The sequence below is a fragment of the Tinamus guttatus genome, unplaced genomic scaffold, assembly GCF_059628265.1.
Source record: "Tinamus guttatus ecotype Peru unplaced genomic scaffold, ASM5962826v1 Tinamus_guttatus_pri_ptg000033l, whole genome shotgun sequence".
In the NCBI taxonomy this organism is placed as follows: domain Eukaryota; kingdom Metazoa; phylum Chordata; class Aves; order Tinamiformes; family Tinamidae; genus Tinamus; species Tinamus guttatus.
In genome coordinates, this window is record NW_028288567.1 from 6,554,242 (window position 1) to 6,571,442 (window position 17,201).

A 17,201-nucleotide genomic window follows, 5' to 3' on the forward strand; every position below is an offset into this window, starting at 1 on the left:
AGGTATGGTGAACTGCAAAATCTTACAGAGAATAACCTCCATTTTCTTTTTGCTAGTCCATCAGTCCTTTCACATAACATCCTATATGTATTTCTGTAATTCAAGTTAACAGTGCGTCTCGGAAATAGATTATGGCAAGTAAAATGGGTTAAAGTCAGTGGCCATTTCAGGCAGTGGAAAACACTGTTAATTCCAGTGTGTTTTCCAAGTGTTAGATTATATTTTGCCTAAAAATCAGAGATACTCCTTGCCATATCACCTAATTTCTGGTCTTTGGCCAGTCTGTATATAATCTCAACAGTTACCTCCTGTACCCTATTCTGTATCGCCTCCTAGGACAGGACCCATTTATTTTTCAGTAAGAAACAGAAGTTCTTTTAACAAGGTTGGTTCATGGCTGTGTAAATATGTAGTGTGGTTTTTATTTATATTCTTTGTCCTTTATCATCCCATACATTGAAAAAAGTGATAATATAATTATGAAATAGTAAGCATAGGAGCCAAATGAAATGAAGCATAATATAAAATGAAGTACAGCTGTTCAAAAAGTTATTCAGGTTTCTGGCTAGGACTTTTGTAGTGTCCATATAATAGGAATAGTGCTGCTTTGGTGTAATTGCATTTCAAGTCCCTTTTCCACCTCTAGATAATCAGCTGTTGTGTGCAAGACTTTCAAAGCCAATAAATAAAAATGGAAACATGGTTACAATTTGTCTTGTATACCTGGAGCTCTGTTGCTATATTTCAGAGGATTAAAGATACTTTTTAACCTCCAATCTTTAAAAGAGATTGGACTTGATATTTAAGGATAAGTAAACAAGATAGGAATAAAAATGTAATTGAGGGACGTTGTTATTGGATGGTCTTACGATTTTTCTGTTTGATGCTTTTCTTCCAGAAGTAACCCACTAGACCACAGAAAAGAGAATTAGTGCTGCTTTATGTAGTGTTATTTACTCTTTCATGTTCTGTAGGACATCGTTAGAAGGATGAGAGCTAATTTGCAGCAATACATATATGTTAATAATAGGCAATATTGTGATTATAATAAAGAATGTGAATATAATAGAGAATCCTGAATGATGTACCAGAAATTAGAGACAGGAATTTGTATACAGATTTAGGCCTATACTCAGTGAAACAAACACTTTGCAGGAGAGGAATCACAAAGATGGAGTTGAGATATACTCCTCAGAACTTCTAAAAATTAGTGGTAATCCAGAAAGGGAAACAAAATCCGGAAGTCCTGAATTTTATTCTCTGTGTTATCTCAGATCTCTTAGGCCTTTGTCCTTGAAATTCCTTTTGGAAGAAACATTTTATCCTCAGTTTCATTGAAATATGATAAAACAAAAAGAAAAAAAATCTGATGTATTTATTTATTTGGTTTGTGAGACATTAAACAAATACACTTCATCTCAAAAAAAATTAGAGAGAGAGACTTATTCTGAAACTTCTGCACATTTGCAATGCACAGTGGGTGAAAAGAAATCATAAGACTGAAAATTCTGCATTTTAAAGTAGCTTCTTTTAACCTTTCTTAAAGAAGCGCAGAGATCTAAGGAAATCTTAATATGGTACATATGTTCATTCATTATTGTTTGTATAGCAGGACTTTCCCCAATGTTCAGTCTTCAGGAAGACACTTTATCTCGTGTGCAAATTTAAGTGAATTTATTTTCCACTGAATAAAGCTTAAGTAGGTGCTTAAAGGTATATATGTGTTTAAGTACTTTCTTTAAGCAGCAGGGCTGAAATGTCTAACATAAATTTGCTTTTCACAATGTTTTAAAATACATGATTCAAAGACCCAATGAAAATACAAAAAAAAAAAAAAAAAAAAAAGAACAGTATATTCTAATGTTAGACCACTTCTGATCTGTATTTCCAGTAGGTGCAGATTAGAGAAGTATATCATATATGTACTGGCTTTGGTTTGTGTATTTTTTGCATTTATATTGACGGAGAGTAGAAAAAGTACAAATTACAGAAAAGTGCACTGCCTGGTATAGCAGGCAATCCAACATACCAAAGAACTTTGCAGTATTGCCCTTATTACAATGCTGTAGCTTACAAGGTTGTGACATAGAAAATTCCAAAACATAGTTAGTAAAATGGTTTACAAAGAGACAAAATTATTGTTTTGAAATTTCAAATTTGCACTTTTCTTCATGAGTGCTGCTGATTTCTCAATTTAACAATTTGACCACCTACTGAACTGTACTGTTAATACACAGTGGGGTTTGCGGATGTTTTTGGTGTGCCAAGATAGATGGTAAGAATAAGATACAATTCAAAAACTTGGTTTTGGGGTGCATTTTATTTAAGGATGGGGGTTGGCATTGGCCAGGAAAGGCTGTCATCTGGGAGCTGCAGAGGGAAACATGAAACACAGCCTGGGGAGAAACTGGCCCCGGACAGGAACGGTCCGGCACGAACCTCGGCAGGATGGAAGGAAGGGGCAGGGACGGGGCGCGCCGCCCCGGGCCGTTAGTGCCCGTTAAACCGCGCACTCCCCCTCACACTGGGGAGCGGCCGAGCGCCCGTGACGTCACGGGATTCCAGGGCACGGCCACCAATGGGCGGCCCGGGGCGGGGCCGGCGGTGGCGTCACGGGGCGGGGCCGGGGCAGCCCGGCGGCCGCGCGGAGTCTCCGCGCCGCTGCGGGGCGGGGGGGCGCGGGGCCGGTGGCGGCCGCCGGGGGTCCTGCAGCGCGCGGCGCGGCCCGCTGCGGCGCGGAGTCGTGTCCAGCCTGTGCTTGTGAGTGCACAGGACGTCTGCAGATACCACGTGAAGCTCGTGTCGAGCTCTCTTTCCGATTGCCCTCTCCTAAAACAGTACCGCAGGTCGGACAACCTGCGAGCGTAGCCGAGACCCGCCACAGCTTGTTTGCCGCCTGTCGCCGCTTGGCGCTCACGCTGCGCGCAGCGGGTACGTCCACACACACGGCGCCCGTGTTCACGGGAGCGCCACGTAGCCGCCGCAGCCGGGCGCGCTGCCTGTCCTCGGCGGGCCGCGGCAGCCTGGAGCAGCTAGCGCGGCCGAGCTGCCCCTGTCCCCGAGGCGGCGTGGGCGTCCCCGCGCAGAGCCGCGCGGCGGCGTCACCCCCAGTAACGATCATGCAGATCAGGCGCGGCGCCGGCCTAGGCCCAGGCCCAGGCCCGAGTGGTGGCACCAGCCCATCCAAGCCCAGAATTTCACTCTGGAAAGCAGACGGTAAGTGGCTGTTGAGCCAGCTTGGGGCAGAGGTGACTTTCCCAAGGGCAGTCAGTTCCTGACACTAACAGAAAACAAAGTCGGAGCGAAAATAAAGTCGGAGAGACTTTTCTCAGGGTGGCAACACAGCTGACCGGGATCTGCTGGGGGCGACAGCAGGGTTGGTGGCCTCTTTCCCGGTGCGGCGCTGGCAGCGGTGCCCGGGTCCCTGGCGAGCGCTCTCGCCGCACGCCCCGCTCCCGCCGCTGCGGCCGTTGGCCACTGGCCGTTGGCGGCGGGGCGGGGGCGCCGCGTGCCTTTGTGTTTGTACACAGGGCGGCGCGCGGGGGCGGGGCGGCGCCTTCCCTCCATTGTGCGCCATTGGGCGGTGCGGCGCGGGGCGGTGCGGCGCGGGGCGGGGCGTGCCGGGCGGCCATCTTCCAATTGTGCTGCGGGCCGCCACCGCCGCCAGCCGCAGCCGCGGCCCCGCCCAGCGCCCGCCCCCGCCGCCTCCTCCCGCACGGCAGCCGCGCTCGCCCAGGCGGACGGGGTAAGTGTCGCGCCGCGGGGGGCCTGCGCCCCCTCCCCAGCCACCGCCCCCACCGTCCCCCAGCCTCCCCGCAAAACTTTTGGGGTCCTCCCGCCCAGACGCCCCCGCCGCGCCGCCCTCCCTCTCTCCTTCCTGCCCTCCTTCCTTCCTTCCCCGTGCGGCGCCCGCGCCCCGCGGCCCCGCTTCCCCCGGGCCCCGCGCCCCTTGGCCCCCCGCGCCCCCCGCTCCGCACCCCCCGTGGCGCCCCCTGCGGCCGTTCCCGCAGCCCCCGGGCGGCCACGGGGGGTGGCCGCGGAGAGGAGCCGCTCGGGCGGCCCCGCGCAACTCCGCCACCCGCCTTCCCCTGCTCCCCACAGTTGTTGCTCGGCTTCACCATCTTGTCTCTTTTCTCTGGTCACCGACCATATTTTTTTCCTCTCCCTATTGCATAAAAAACAATAAGAAGGGGGGAAATCCGCCCCAGGAGCCGCGCAAACCCCGCGCAACTGGGGGGATTTCGAGCGCAAACTTTTCCGTCGCACCCCCCCCGTACCCCGCACCCGCGAGCTCGGGAGTTTCTTGCGCGTTTTCTGCGGCAATTTTATTTTTTTTCCGATTTATTTTCTCCTCCCGGGCGAGAGCGCCGGGGCTGCCTCTTCGCGATTGTTTCCATCTTGTCGCCGCTCCGCCAGCCCCACTCCGCCGGCGAGCGGCGCTTGGGCCACCCGGCCCGAGCGGCAGCCGCGGGGCGCCGAGGGGCCGCCCGCCGCGGCCCCCCGAAAACTTTGCTGCCCCGCCGCGCCGGGCCGCCCCGCCCCGCACCCCGCGCCGCCCCAACAGGACGCTCGGGCGCCCGCGGGCCGCGCCGAGCGCCGCGGGGCGGCGCGGGGAGCGGGCGGCGCGGAGGGCCCGGGGGGCTGCGGCGCCGCTCGCCCCCCTCGCGCCGGGGTCCCGCGGGGGCAGCGCGGCCCCCGCGCGGCTGCGCGACGCGCGCGGCGCGGCCGGGCGGGGGCAGCAGTTGCCCGCGCGCGCCCGGCGCGAGGCGACCCCGCCGCTGCTGCCCCGCGCTGGGGGCGGCGGGCGAAGCCCCCGTGATTAAAAAGAAATATATATAAGGTATATATAAATAAATTATTATTTTTAATATTACGTAAAAGGCGCGCGGGGGCTCGGCCGGGCGCGCTGGGGCCTGCGGGCCGGGCGGCTGTTGGCAGCAGGCAGCTGTTGACGGCGGCGGGACACGCGCGGGCTGGGGCACGGGGCACAGGGGGGACGCGGGCCCGGGGGCGGCCTGTGGGCGAGCGGGCTGTGTCGGCGCAGGTTGAGGCAGCAGCGGCGGCGGCGGCAGGAGCATGGCCCGCACCAAGCAGACGGCGCGCAAGTCCACGGGCGGCAAGGCGCCCCGCAAGCAGCTCGCCACCAAGGCGGCGCGCAAGAGCGCGCCCTCCACCGGCGGGGTCAAGAAGCCGCACCGCTACAGGTAACACCGCCCCTTCCTCCGCCTCCTCCTCCTCCTCCTGCCGCTGCCGCCGCCGCTGCTGCTGCGGCTGCGGCGCCTCCCCCGCGCCGCCCGGCCCGGCCCGGCGCGACTCGCTGCGGCTCCGCGCCGGGCCGCCCCTTTCCCCAGCCGCCAGCACCGGCTGCCGCCAAGGCCGCCCCGTCCAGGCGCGGACCGGCCCTGCCGCCGGCAACTTCGTCGCTGCCGGCGCGTGGCGATTCCCTCGCCAAGAATTCCCGTTTCTTTATTTCTTTCTCCAATCTGTCCCCACGGCTGTTTGTGCCCCCGAAGGAGACGGCCGCCTGCGAGAGGGCGCGAAGCATCTGGCTGTAATTTTATGTTCAGTTGTCCCAAAATAGACACTTGTGTGTAGGGAGGAAATGGGTTGGGACAAGAGCGAGATCCTTTTGGTAATCCTCTAATAATGAAGTTTTCCGCCTGCAGAAGTGCTGTCCCTGTTCAGAAGGACAAGTGTCATCCCTTGACTTGTATCATAAGTGCGCAAAAGGTGTCATGTTTTGCTTGGGAAAAGCAGGTGGGGAATAGGAGGAGGTTTGAAATAATGAACGTGAACTTGAGGTTTGCTGATTTTGGTGTAAGGCCAGAATTAGCAGGCCAGGAGAAAGAAAATAGAGCCAGGGTTAGAAAATGCAGTTTTCCACTGAAATAAGCATGATAGGAATTTCATGAATGAGCTGTGTGATTTCAAACTTATGCTGTTAATCAGAGTTTTTAGTTTTGACACAAAAAGCAATACAAGGAAGTAAACCTTTATAATGATACAATAATGCAGAATATAAACCCGATTAGCTTCTCCCTCTGAGAAATCTGTGTCCCTCTGAGATGTGTCAGGAGTGAAAAAGAGGCATAGCTCCCGAATATTGTATTGCCTGTGCGGGGTAAGCCTGGGGGGAGCCCGTGGTGCAGCTTACCCAGCTGACCCGTGGCAGGGTTGCAGTTTGTCTATTCTGCAACTGCCCATGCACGAGCGAAAGGTGGCGACACGGACTGCGCTGCTGCTCCTGTGCAGCCACGGCTGCAAGGGCCTCTTCCAGTCACTGCCCAAGCAGGAGGTGCCACTGGAAGCCAGGGGAAGTTTTGCGGAGATCCAGGTAGAAAACAGCAGCCCATTGTTGGTGAGGCTGGTTCCGTCTTGAAAACACTGGGGTGCATATGTGTTGGTTTTGGTTATGGACCTGTGTTTTCAAGGTGATGAACAAGTTTCTAAACACTAACTCTTTTTTACTCTCCCTTTCTCTCTGATTTAACTGACAAAGGCCAGGCACTGTGGCTCTCCGCGAAATCAGGCGTTACCAAAAGTCTACGGAGCTTTTGATCCGCAAGCTCCCCTTCCAGCGCCTGGTGCGTGAAATTGCTCAGGATTTCAAGACAGACCTGCGCTTCCAGAGCGCTGCCATCGGCGCGTTGCAGGTAAGCCTTGCTCCAAGCCAAAGCCACTGCAGCGCCCCGAGACCTTTGTCAGTGCCCCAGGACCTTCCTTGGTGCTTAAGCTTTACCTTTAGTAATAGGGTCTTTCCGCAGCCACGGTGCGTTAGGGAAGCAGCCCTGCGAGCAGCCTGTGCCCTGGGTAGCAGCCTGGAGCCTGTGTGGGTATTGCAAGCGGTGTCCAGAACCCCGTAACTGCAGCGGCGCAGCTGCCCTTCCCACAGATACACCAACATCTCCCCAAAAAACTCGGGAAAACCAGGGATTTCCTGCGAGCCGGGGAGGCAGCTGGGGGCGCCGCCCCCTGCTCCCATTGGGCAGCTTGTCTCTAGGCTTGGCCTAAGCGCTCTCTGATTGGTGGGCTGCTCCGGGGGGCGTGGCCCCACAGTAGGGTGGTTGCGGGAGCTCCTCGCTCCCCTCATCCCAGGCTCGAATGAAGCAGCAGCAGAAGCCGAAAACGTGGTTTTTAAGTTGGAAATGGCTCACCCGCTGCCCGGGCTGCTGCACCACACCGCACAGAGCGGAGCGATTGGGAGATCTGCGCCCACAGTGCCTGGGCTTTGGCACCAGCTCGGCCTTCTGGAAGCAAAGCAGCCTGAGCGCGAGGTGCTTGAGTCCCGCTTGTTCTGGTCTGTCCCAAGTTAAGATCTTGGCATACTCGAATGTTCTTTAGAGAAACAGCCTGAGAAGTCCCATGGAAGCGTGGTTAGGAAATTAAATATTTTTTCCATAATGTAGTTACCTTAAAAAAAAAAAAAAGTGTAATGTAGAATATGTTGAGGTGAAGTATTGATTGCTGTCTTTCTGACCCAAACTACTTGCAGTATACCTTAAAATCCAGGATAACCTACTTGGAAAGTCATTTTAATAGGTATAAGATTATTTTTGTTTCTGCTATTCTGAAGACCAGTCTCTAATTATGTAGTTGCCATTCCCAAATAAAGTTCCCTCAAACTTGATCGTGTAGTAGACAAATTGCATCTAAGTTCGTTTTTTTTCCGAGACTGCAATCCTGTAATAGGAATTATGTGCTACATTTACCTCTTATGATAGTACTGTGTGTTAAAAATAGGTCTCTGCTGCCCCCTTTTACTCATTAAAAGATTGCTCTAGCACCTGTATGTAGGCAGAGAATATTCGATATCCAGGCTAAACTTGTAATAAACTTGAATCTATGTATTGCTATGATAATGTGCGGAACATCTCGCTGTCAAGAACTGAATGTCTGAAAAGGAGACAGAGGAGTCCTAAAACTTTATTCGAATAAAGGGAGAGTCCACTGGGCATTTGAGAGACCAGGGTCTCTCAAATTGCTGGGGGACGCAGCCCCCCTTTTATCCTAATTTCCCGACCGAGGGATGCCCTCTCCTTTTCCCCATTGGCCAAGGTACTCAGATGTTACAGCCTTCCCCGGCCCGCCTACACCGAACTCCGGCCTCCCACCATCTGTTCTCACCTGAGCTCAGCAACTCCTTTGTCCCCCTTGCTGAAGAATGTGGGGCAATTGCCCTATTCCCCTCCTTTGTAAAGGCCCCCATCTCGTTGCAGATGGCTCTTTTTGTCCTTCTGGGCTCATGGCTCCACTCAGTCTCCCCTCCCTTTGTCCTGCTCTTCAGCCAAACTGTGGAGAAACCCCCTTATTGATGAATACAGAAACTTTCCGCTCAATTCCTCCTCTTTTTCTTTTTTTTTTTTCTTTTTTTTTTCTTTTTTTTTTTCCTCCTCTGGACAATATGTCTAGTACCCATGAGTAGTCTTCATATCCTCCTGGACTCCCACAGACCCAGAAACCCAGAGTTTATTTTCCAGACCCACTCCCAGCCAGCGGTACAGATCTATGGAGAGTCAGCCGGGGCTTTCCATCCTCTTCCTTCAACTGAGAAGTTCAGACTTCTGGAGTCCATCCATGCTCATCTGTCTTGATTGATGCTTCTGTGGTTAGTAATACCTGCTAAGGTCCTCGCCACTTTGCTAGCAGTGGTGCTTCTTTCCATTCTCTGACCAAGACTCAATCCCCTGGTTGGATATCATGGACTGCAAAATCCAAGGGGAGGCGCTGTGCGAGCTGGGCTTCCTGTCGAAGAGACTTACAAGAGAATGTATTCTGGCCACATATTGCTTTAAATATATATATCACTTATCTCTGCCTCCTTGCCAGGTTGTGTGTTAGCAGGATAGGGCATCCCAAACATTATTTCAAAGGGGAACAGCTGAATGTCTCCCCTTGGTTTTGCTCTTATTCTTGCTAAAGCTAATGGTAGAAGTCGTGTCCACGGCATCTTAGTTTCTAACACCAATTTTAAAAGATGCTTTTTAATGTTCCCATTCATCCTTTCCACTCTACCAGAACTTTGAGGATGCCAAGGGGTATGCAAGTCCCATTGAATCCCTAGGGCAGTCATGACACCTTGAAGGACCTTTCCTGTAAAATGAGTGCCTCTGTCTGAATCTATTGCCTCTACCAACCCATATCTTGGAATTACTTGTTCTAAGAACACCTTAATTACAGATCCAGTTGTGGCTGAGGCAGTTGGAAATGCCTCGGGCCACCCTGTCAACTGACAACCTATTACCAGAAGATACTTAATTCTTCTGGTGGAAAAGACATCTTTTCTGGTAATGGCTGGACTACCGGTGGGAGAGGGAGGATCTTAGATACTTCTGGTAGGAGTGCTGCTTTTTGAGCTCCTTATGCACCAATGCCTTTCCTCAGCAAGTTAATAAACCTCTTTCTTCCCACAGTTTTAATCTGTAAAGATATTCAATAGCTTGCCTTGATGTAATTCACAGGCTCTTATTAGAGAATACAGTTCTGCGGTTTGGGCTGACCAGGTAGACGGCAGCTTTCCTTCTTCTAGCAGCTCCCTACCCTTAATGATAACATATCCTGTAGCCCGTTTCCCTTCTATTACTCTTGAAGATCCATCAATAAACACATTGTCCCCATCTGGCCAAGGAATATATCTCAAATCTTCCCTAGGTCGAGTCTGGAGATCCCCCTTGGGGCCAGTCAGGCAAGACGCTGGGTTAAACGCTCCCCCACTTTTTAATTTTAAATCTCGTCATCCATTCAGAAGCCCCTTCAGGTAGCAAGGCCCTGACCAGGTATGGGACCTTGACAACATGGGATCCCCCTGTGGTCAGTTTTCGGACCTCAGTTACCATTAGGACCGTACCTGCACAATTTTGCAGACAATAAGGCCACCCCTTAGCCACTGGGTCTAACATTTTAGAAAAATAAGCTATTGGTATTCTCATGCCTCCATGCTTTTGCACTAAAATTCCCTTGCCATGGCTCTGTTTGACATCCACATATAATTCAAATTCTTTTGTGTCCAGAAGAGCTAAGGCCGGAGCCTGGGTCAATTTATCTTTTAATTTTCTAAAGCTCTGTTCTCCTTCTCATGTCCATACCACAACATTGGGGCTGTTTTGGGTTAAACCTCCAGCCAAAATATGCCCCAAATATGTCTATAATATACATATATATATATATATATTTTTTTTTCCCGTCACCCTAAACCCTTTTTGGGTCAAGAAATCGAGTCAATAACCTGGCTCCTGGGGGTGGGATAAATTCCTTATCCTTGTAGGAGGACTGTCCATGTCAATTGCTGTTTTATCATTTTTCCTGGAACTGACCACACTTCAGTATTTTCTGCAAGACTTTTCCAAATCTGACTTCTTTATCATCCCCCACAATATCAATTCACATTCCCAATCTAGCCATCAACTCCAACCCCTCAGCAGATTGCCTCTCTCTTTTGTTACATGGTTTCCTCTTGATGTTGCCCTTAGCCGTATTGACACACATTCTTTCTCGATGAGACCCTTCTCAGTATCACTGAGATACTGGCACAAAACCTGACAAAGACTAGGATCGTCGTCCGACCCTACAGAGGGCCACCTAAATCCCCTTGGTAACTTATATTCTGGCCAAACAAAACAACAATATTTTATCATTAGTTCCTTGGTTATTTCTGGGGGAATGCACAAGTTATCCCAAAGTCGAGTTTGTGATTCCTTTTCCCAGCACCCTCTTTTGGCTTCCCTTTGCTGCCCTCCCTGGATGTCCATATCGGGGTCATCACCACTTTTGTTCCCCAGTCCCATAGTACTCACCAATGAGATTTCGATGGTCCTTTCCATCGGACTTAGCGCTACCCGGAGGTCCTTTCCTTCAGATCTAGTCCTTTCTGTCACACCTAGTCCCTTCCGTCAGACCCCTTGAGGACCCCCTCCCGGTCCTACCTGCGGATCCCCCTGATCCGCTTCTCGTCTGTCTCCGGACAGTCTCGGGAACCCAATCAGTCGTCCGGTGCAGGCTGCCGTCGAAGGGAGTCAATCACCAAGAGCTATGGTGAGGCGCGCCGTTGACTCCAATCACCGTCTGCCATTCCCGGAAGGTGGAAGGATCCCGGACAAGCCCCCAATTGTGCGGAAAATCTCGCTGTCAAGAACTGAATGTCCAAAAAGGAGACAGAGGAGTCCTAAAACTTTATTCGAATAAAGGGAGAATCCACCAGGCATATCCCTGTGAGGTCTCTCAGATTGCTGGGGGACGCAGCCCCCTTTTATCCTAATTTCCTGACCGAGGGACGCCCTCTCCTTTTCCCCATTGGCCAAGGTACTCAGAAGTTACAGCCTTCCTGGCCCGCCTACACCGAACTCCGGCCTCCCGCCATCTGTTCTCACCTGAGCTCAGCAACTCCTTTGTCCCCCTTGCTGAAGAATGTGGGGCAATTGCCCTATTCCCCTCCTTTGTAAAGGCCCCCATCTCGTTGCAGATGGCTCTTTTTGTCCCACTTGGCTCATGGCTCCAGTCTCCCCTCCCTTTGTCCTGCTCTTCAGCCAAACTGTGGAGAAACCCCCTTATTGATGAATACAGAAACTTGAGCATTCCGCTCAATAACATTGCTGTTTTTTGATGACATGTACTTGATGAGGGCAAAAAAGTATGTTCTGTGATCCTGCAGAAGCTTGAATGCATGCTTAGCTTCAGGAGGTGACTGTGTGTTTGCAAAATCTCTGCCTTTCTTTGCTTTTAATTGCGCATTGCTGTGAGTGAATGGTGTAGCTCTTAAATCCTGAGGCTTGCCTATGTGTGTGTTACTGGGAATTGTTGGTAAACTTAGTGGCCAGTGCTACTTCAGGATGCTATTTTGAATGTTCCTGTGTTGTATAAAGCTATTGCTGATATAGAACTTAACATACTGTTACTAGTGCTTCCTACTTGCGTCCTGTAAAATAACGTTTTCACTTGTCTAGCTCCATGCTGCTTGTGCCAACGCGTCTCATTTAGTAAAATGTCTTAATGCCTCATGTAGTGAACTAGCAAAACTGTGCTGGGATTACTTGTGGGCACTAACCCCTGCTGCGTTGCACACCTCAGGGAAACTTGGCTCCTTTTTATTGAAACTATAGTCCTCATCTGTTGCAGTAAATATCTTTCTGTCTTCAAATTTGAGTGTTATGTTTTCGCACAGGAACTTTGAATAGCCCAGTAAGTTGAACGTAGCAGTTCCTGGCAATGAAAAATGTTCCTGCAAACTCAGATTCTGTATGTGTTTTAAAAGGGTGGACCTGAACCTGCTTTCCTTAAGAGCCTCCCTGCTGCTCCCTTCCCGCCTCAAGCACATAAGGACCCTGTGAGCCTCTCGCCTAGTGCCGGCTGGCCCGGGCGCTGCCTGGGATGCTGCCATGTGCTGGGATTCTGAGTGGAGCTCTGAAATGTGTAAGCGGTTACGAGCTCTGCCTAAGCTAAATAGTGGCTACGTTTGTGAGACGGAGGAACCACTGGGTCCAAAGGAGCTTCCAGCTAACCGAGAATCCTGTCCCCAAATCTGGTAAACAGGGAAAATGCTGTCATCGGGAATGTAGCTTTCCCGGGACAGGGCTTTTCCTTTGCACTCCTGAGTGCCGCTCCTGTGATTCTCATCTCTGTGAAAATCCCTTGGGTTCACAGCCACAGAACAGGCAGCAGGTGCTTGCAGTGAGCGTGGACTACAGCAAGCAGCACAGGGCTGTAAGGTTAGTCCCTGAGACCCCTTTCCAGCTTTGGGTCTTTCATAGCTTAAGAAGAAATTCTTGAGTCACGAGTGATATCTGACATCCAGTAATTTTTGATTCATATTTATTTATTTATTAAATTATGCAGCCTCTGCGGAATCCACAGCGTCTTGTGGCAGGAGGCTCTATGCCTTAGCAGTGTGATAGGAAGCAATAGCTGCCATTGCTTTTTCTTGGCACCTGCCAACTTTGCCTGATGCTCAGCAGCTGTCACGCTGCAAGAGGCAACAGATAAGTTGCTGCAGTGGTGTAACTCAACCTTTGGAAAGAGAAGGTCCTAAACAAACTAACCTTTGGATAAGATAACGCCTTGTGTGAGTCCTGTTTGGAGTTTTTGCTTTTGTTTTCCAGTTGTGTTTCAGAGGATGCTTTCACCAAACGACAATAGTGTACAACTTAGTGTAGAACTATTACTTTGTGCTTTGCAAGAAAACAGAGACTTACAGTTTTTTGAGAATCCAAACTTTCCTGACATGTTTTAAGAAAAACGGAAGCCTAAACTTAATGCCATGCCATACTGTACTTTGAGGGTTTTTTTCCTGTGTTCAGAGACTGAAAGTGCTCTTAACTCTTTTCTTCTACACTAGGAGGCAAGTGAAGCCTACTTGGTTGGTCTGTTTGAAGACACCAACCTGTGTGCTATCCATGCCAAACGTGTCACAATCATGCCAAAAGATATCCAGCTAGCACGCCGCATACGTGGAGAGCGGGCCTGAGCTTCACTCTGATGGGTTTGTCATTCTCGAAGCAAAATCTTCTTCCTGTTATTGGTAGTAATGAACATTAGATACTTCTTCCATGGGGTTAAAAGGTACCTAAGTATATGGTTGCAAATGGAAAAATAGGGGGCAGAATTGGATATTGGCAATTTTTTTTTTTCCATTTTCATTTGTGTGTGGATTTTTAATATAAATAAGGGGACATAAAGCATTAATGCGGTCAAAAAAAGAGAAAATGTTTCAGCAATTCAACTTTATAAAAAAGATATAAATCTGTCAATTTTTTTCTGGACAATGCCAGCATTTGGATTTTTTTAAACAAGTAAATTTCTTATCAATGGCAACTAAATGGTATTTGTAGCGTTTTTATCATACAGTAGATTCCATCCATTCACTATACTTTTCTAACTGAGTTGTCCTACATGCAAGTACATGTTTTTAATGTTGTCTGTCTTCTGTGCTGTTCCTGTAAGTTTGCTATTAAAATACATTAAATGATCCTTGCTTTTAGTCTCAATTTTTTAATATTTCATGTGGGTTCTCTTGGATTAAAAATAATCAACCTGTATATGGACTTCTGGATAGATCTTCTTTCCTCTTTCCTTTTTCTCATCAGTATGAGGCCTAAGTACAGCAGATTTATGAAGCAAACACTGGGGGTATTACCTTGGCTGAAGTAGCATATTTGAGTGTCTTTTAAAAGCATAAATCTTTTGTCCTCTCCACATAAAGGCAGGTTTGGCAGGCTTATATAAGTGGGCAAAAGGTCTGGAGCTGGCCTGAGCTCTCTAACTTTACTATGCTTTTTAGCAAAAGCAATTTTGTTGCAATATATTGTTCTCTTAAGTTAATGCTGAATTTGGAAGTGTTTCTAATTTTCATGATTCATTAGCCTGGGCTGGGTAAGTTCTTGGGGTTATTTTGTTCTATTGTTTTAAGCCTCATGCACTCTCCTAACTTTATTAGTAAGTTTTATTCCTTCTCTTTTAGTAGTGTCTTCTAGTGAATTTGAGCACTTAGTCCAAGTACACTGTGATAAAGAAGACACTTTTGTAACCATTTTTCTGTTGCAAGGCTTCGCAGAAACAAATACATGCACAGCAACATACACTTGAAACTTGGTGTGTGTGTGTGTGATAGAAAGGTCCCCTAGAGAAGTTCACTGCTGAAATTATTCTGTGAATAATTTTAAATTTTAAATTTGCACCTGAGACAGGTTTAAGGTTTCTGGTGGACAGCAGTAGTGGTGTATTTTTCAATTGCTGCTCTAGATAATGAGTTACAGAGAAGTTACCCAGGCAATGCACGGATTCCACCTCTGTGCCAAGAGCTCCACAATGCGTTTTTGTTGCTGACTTCTTTCAAGACATTCTGGCTGAGCCCAAAATACAAGGCTGAATTTGTCTGAAGATTACCAAAGAGGATTAATAGAGATGTACTAGGTACTTCGGTATCTTGAATAGAGAGCCCAAACTTATGGGATAAATCACATTATTCATAACTTGTTCAGCTCTGGTAATGAATGCTGTCTGCCAGGATTGTGCCAAGTAATTTTAATGGAGTGGCTTGTCACAGGGAAAACTAATACCAGGCAAAATGTGGCCATTCTCTGCTGATGCCAATGATCATACCTGTGAACTAAACAAGAAGGAAAGTATGTCTTGGAGCATCCAGAGCAACACAACTGTAAAAAAGTGAGCAAAACACTTAACTGATTTGAGATGTCACTTCGGTTTACATGGTAACAGTCCTATTAAACTCGATGAATTGTAAATGTATTTCAGCTTAGTGTTTTCAGATATTAACTACTTATGTACTTCAGAATTGCTCTTATGTATCAATCAATAATGCTGCAGCCACCTTCACAAAAAGGTAGTTAGGCTGATTATTTCTTAATTACATGACCTGAAATATTGATAAAGAAGGAACTTATTTTTTTCTTATATTAGAAAAACAAATTTAGAAATTCTGGTAGTCATATGAAATATTAATAAGCTTTTTCTCTTAAAAGAGAGAATTGAGATTAGAGATAGGTGGACAGTGCAGAAAAAGCAGAAAAATCATAATGGAAGTTCAAAGATTTAGGAATCTTGCACAGTTCATGGTTAGCATTTAAGTGTGCCGTGCTACATTCACAACTTAGCTGTGAATTTGCCTCTTTGGGAGTGTGGATTATGCCAGTTATGCTAGAGATATCATGTGAATTCCGGTATTGATTAGCTGTCTGTGTCTGTATTGATATCAGATGTCTTTTTGTGGTTTTATTCCAATGGATTTTAGGGTACCACCTCTCTGCTCCTGGTTTCTATCATGGATGCTATCTAGATATTGTTATTGGAAGGAGGAAAGTACAAAAGGCAATGCAGTGTTTTTCAATTTATTTAACTTTATGAGTATTTATACATTTTAAAATTTATTTGAATTAATAAGTTATTTGAGATGATTAATTGAGAGCTGTCACAGTGACAGTTCCTGTGCAAGGCCTGGGAGTCAATCAAAGGCAGATTCAGCAACACAGAGCGAGGCAAAAAAAGGTAGCAGTTAGCAATGAACACAGCAGGGGGAGATGGAACAAAGTCCTGTGGAGTTCCTGTTTACTGAACTTTTTAGTTGTGTGGTGGTATTCCTACAAAAAGGCTCTTGGACCGTGGTGGAACAACAGGAGGACTGACTAATGCTCAAGATCTACAGTTAGGACATGCATGGATCATTAGAAACAGCAGTTATTCACTCACCTGGTCAAAGATACACCTGGGATTATGAATGCCGTATGGGGTGGCAAATAACAGTTGAGTCTGTTACAAACTATTGTTCCTTATATGTTCAAGGGTGGAGGTTGTTTGTACAAGGAGCTAACTGAACAGGAGACTGGTGTTTCTGGAGGATGGGGGAGCCTAGTCCTCTTGGATATAAATCATAGAATCATTATGGTTGGAAAAGACCTTCAAGATCATCAAGACCAACTATAAATCCATCACCATCAGGCCTGCTAAACCATGTCCCTAAGTGCCTCATCTACACCTTTCTTCAACACTACCAGGGACGGTGACTCTGCCACTTCCCTGGGCAGCCTGTTCCAATGTTTCACCACTCTTCCTGTGTAGAAGCTCTTAATGCCTAACCTGAACCTCCCCTAGCACAACTTGAGGCCATTTCCTCTTGACCTTTCTGTAGTTATTCTGGAGAAGAGATCGACCCCCACCTCCCTACAACTTCCTTTGAGGTAATTGTAGAGAGCGATAGAGTAATAAGATCTCCAAGCCTCCACTTCTCCAGACTGAATAGCCCAAACTCCCTCAGCCCTTCCTCATAAGGTCTGCTCCACTAGCTTCATTGCGCTTCTTTGGACATGCTTCAGTGCCCAGCTACGCTTCAGTCACCCAGCACCCCCAGATCCTTTTCTGCCGCACAGCCGTCCAGCTGCTCTGCCCCAAGCCTGTGGCACTGCATGGGGTGGTTGTGACTGAAGTGCAGGACCTGGCACTTGGCCTTCTTGAAACTTACACAGTCGGTCTCAGTCCTTCAATCCAGCCTGTCCAGATCCCTCTGCAGAGCTTGCCTACCCACAAGCAGATCAACTCTTCCTCCCAGCTTGGTGTTGTCTGCAAATTTGCTGAGAGTGCACTCAATCCACTCATCCAGATCATCCGCAAAGGAATTAAAGAGGATTGGCCCCAACACTGACCCCTGGGGAACACTGTTCGTGCCCAGTTGCCAGCCGGATTTAACTCCGTTCACCACTACT

At 48.4% G+C, this 17,201-nt stretch overlaps 1 protein-coding gene across 1 annotated transcript; it reads left to right on the top strand.

The window, feature by feature from the left end:
• The first annotated feature begins 3,628 nt into the window (after positions 1–3,628).
• H3-3A (H3.3 histone A) lies at positions 3,629–13,954 on the top strand. Its single transcript, XM_088532656.1, has 4 exons — positions 3,629–3,751; positions 5,055–5,204; positions 6,500–6,653; positions 13,325–13,954. The coding sequence occupies exons 2-4, from the start codon at positions 5,077–5,079 to the stop codon at positions 13,451–13,453; spliced, it is 411 nt and encodes a 136-aa protein (XP_088388782.1). The 5' UTR covers positions 3,629–3,751; positions 5,055–5,076; the 3' UTR covers positions 13,454–13,954.
• The last annotated feature ends 3,247 nt before the right edge of the window (positions 13,955–17,201 follow it).

Bases quoted from the DNA above. Each gene is read 5' to 3' on its own strand.
- H3-3A (XM_088532656.1), top strand. From the start codon at position 5,077: ATGGCCCGCACCAAGCAGACGGCGCGCAAGTCCACGGGCGGCAAGGCG. The intron at 5,205-6,499 runs GTAACACCGCCC...TAACTGACAAAG, and splicing joins AAGAAGCCGCACCGCTACAG to GCCAGGCACTGTGGCTCTCC. The intron at 6,654-13,324 runs GTAAGCCTTGCT...CTTCTACACTAG, and splicing joins CTGCCATCGGCGCGTTGCAG to GAGGCAAGTGAAGCCTACTT.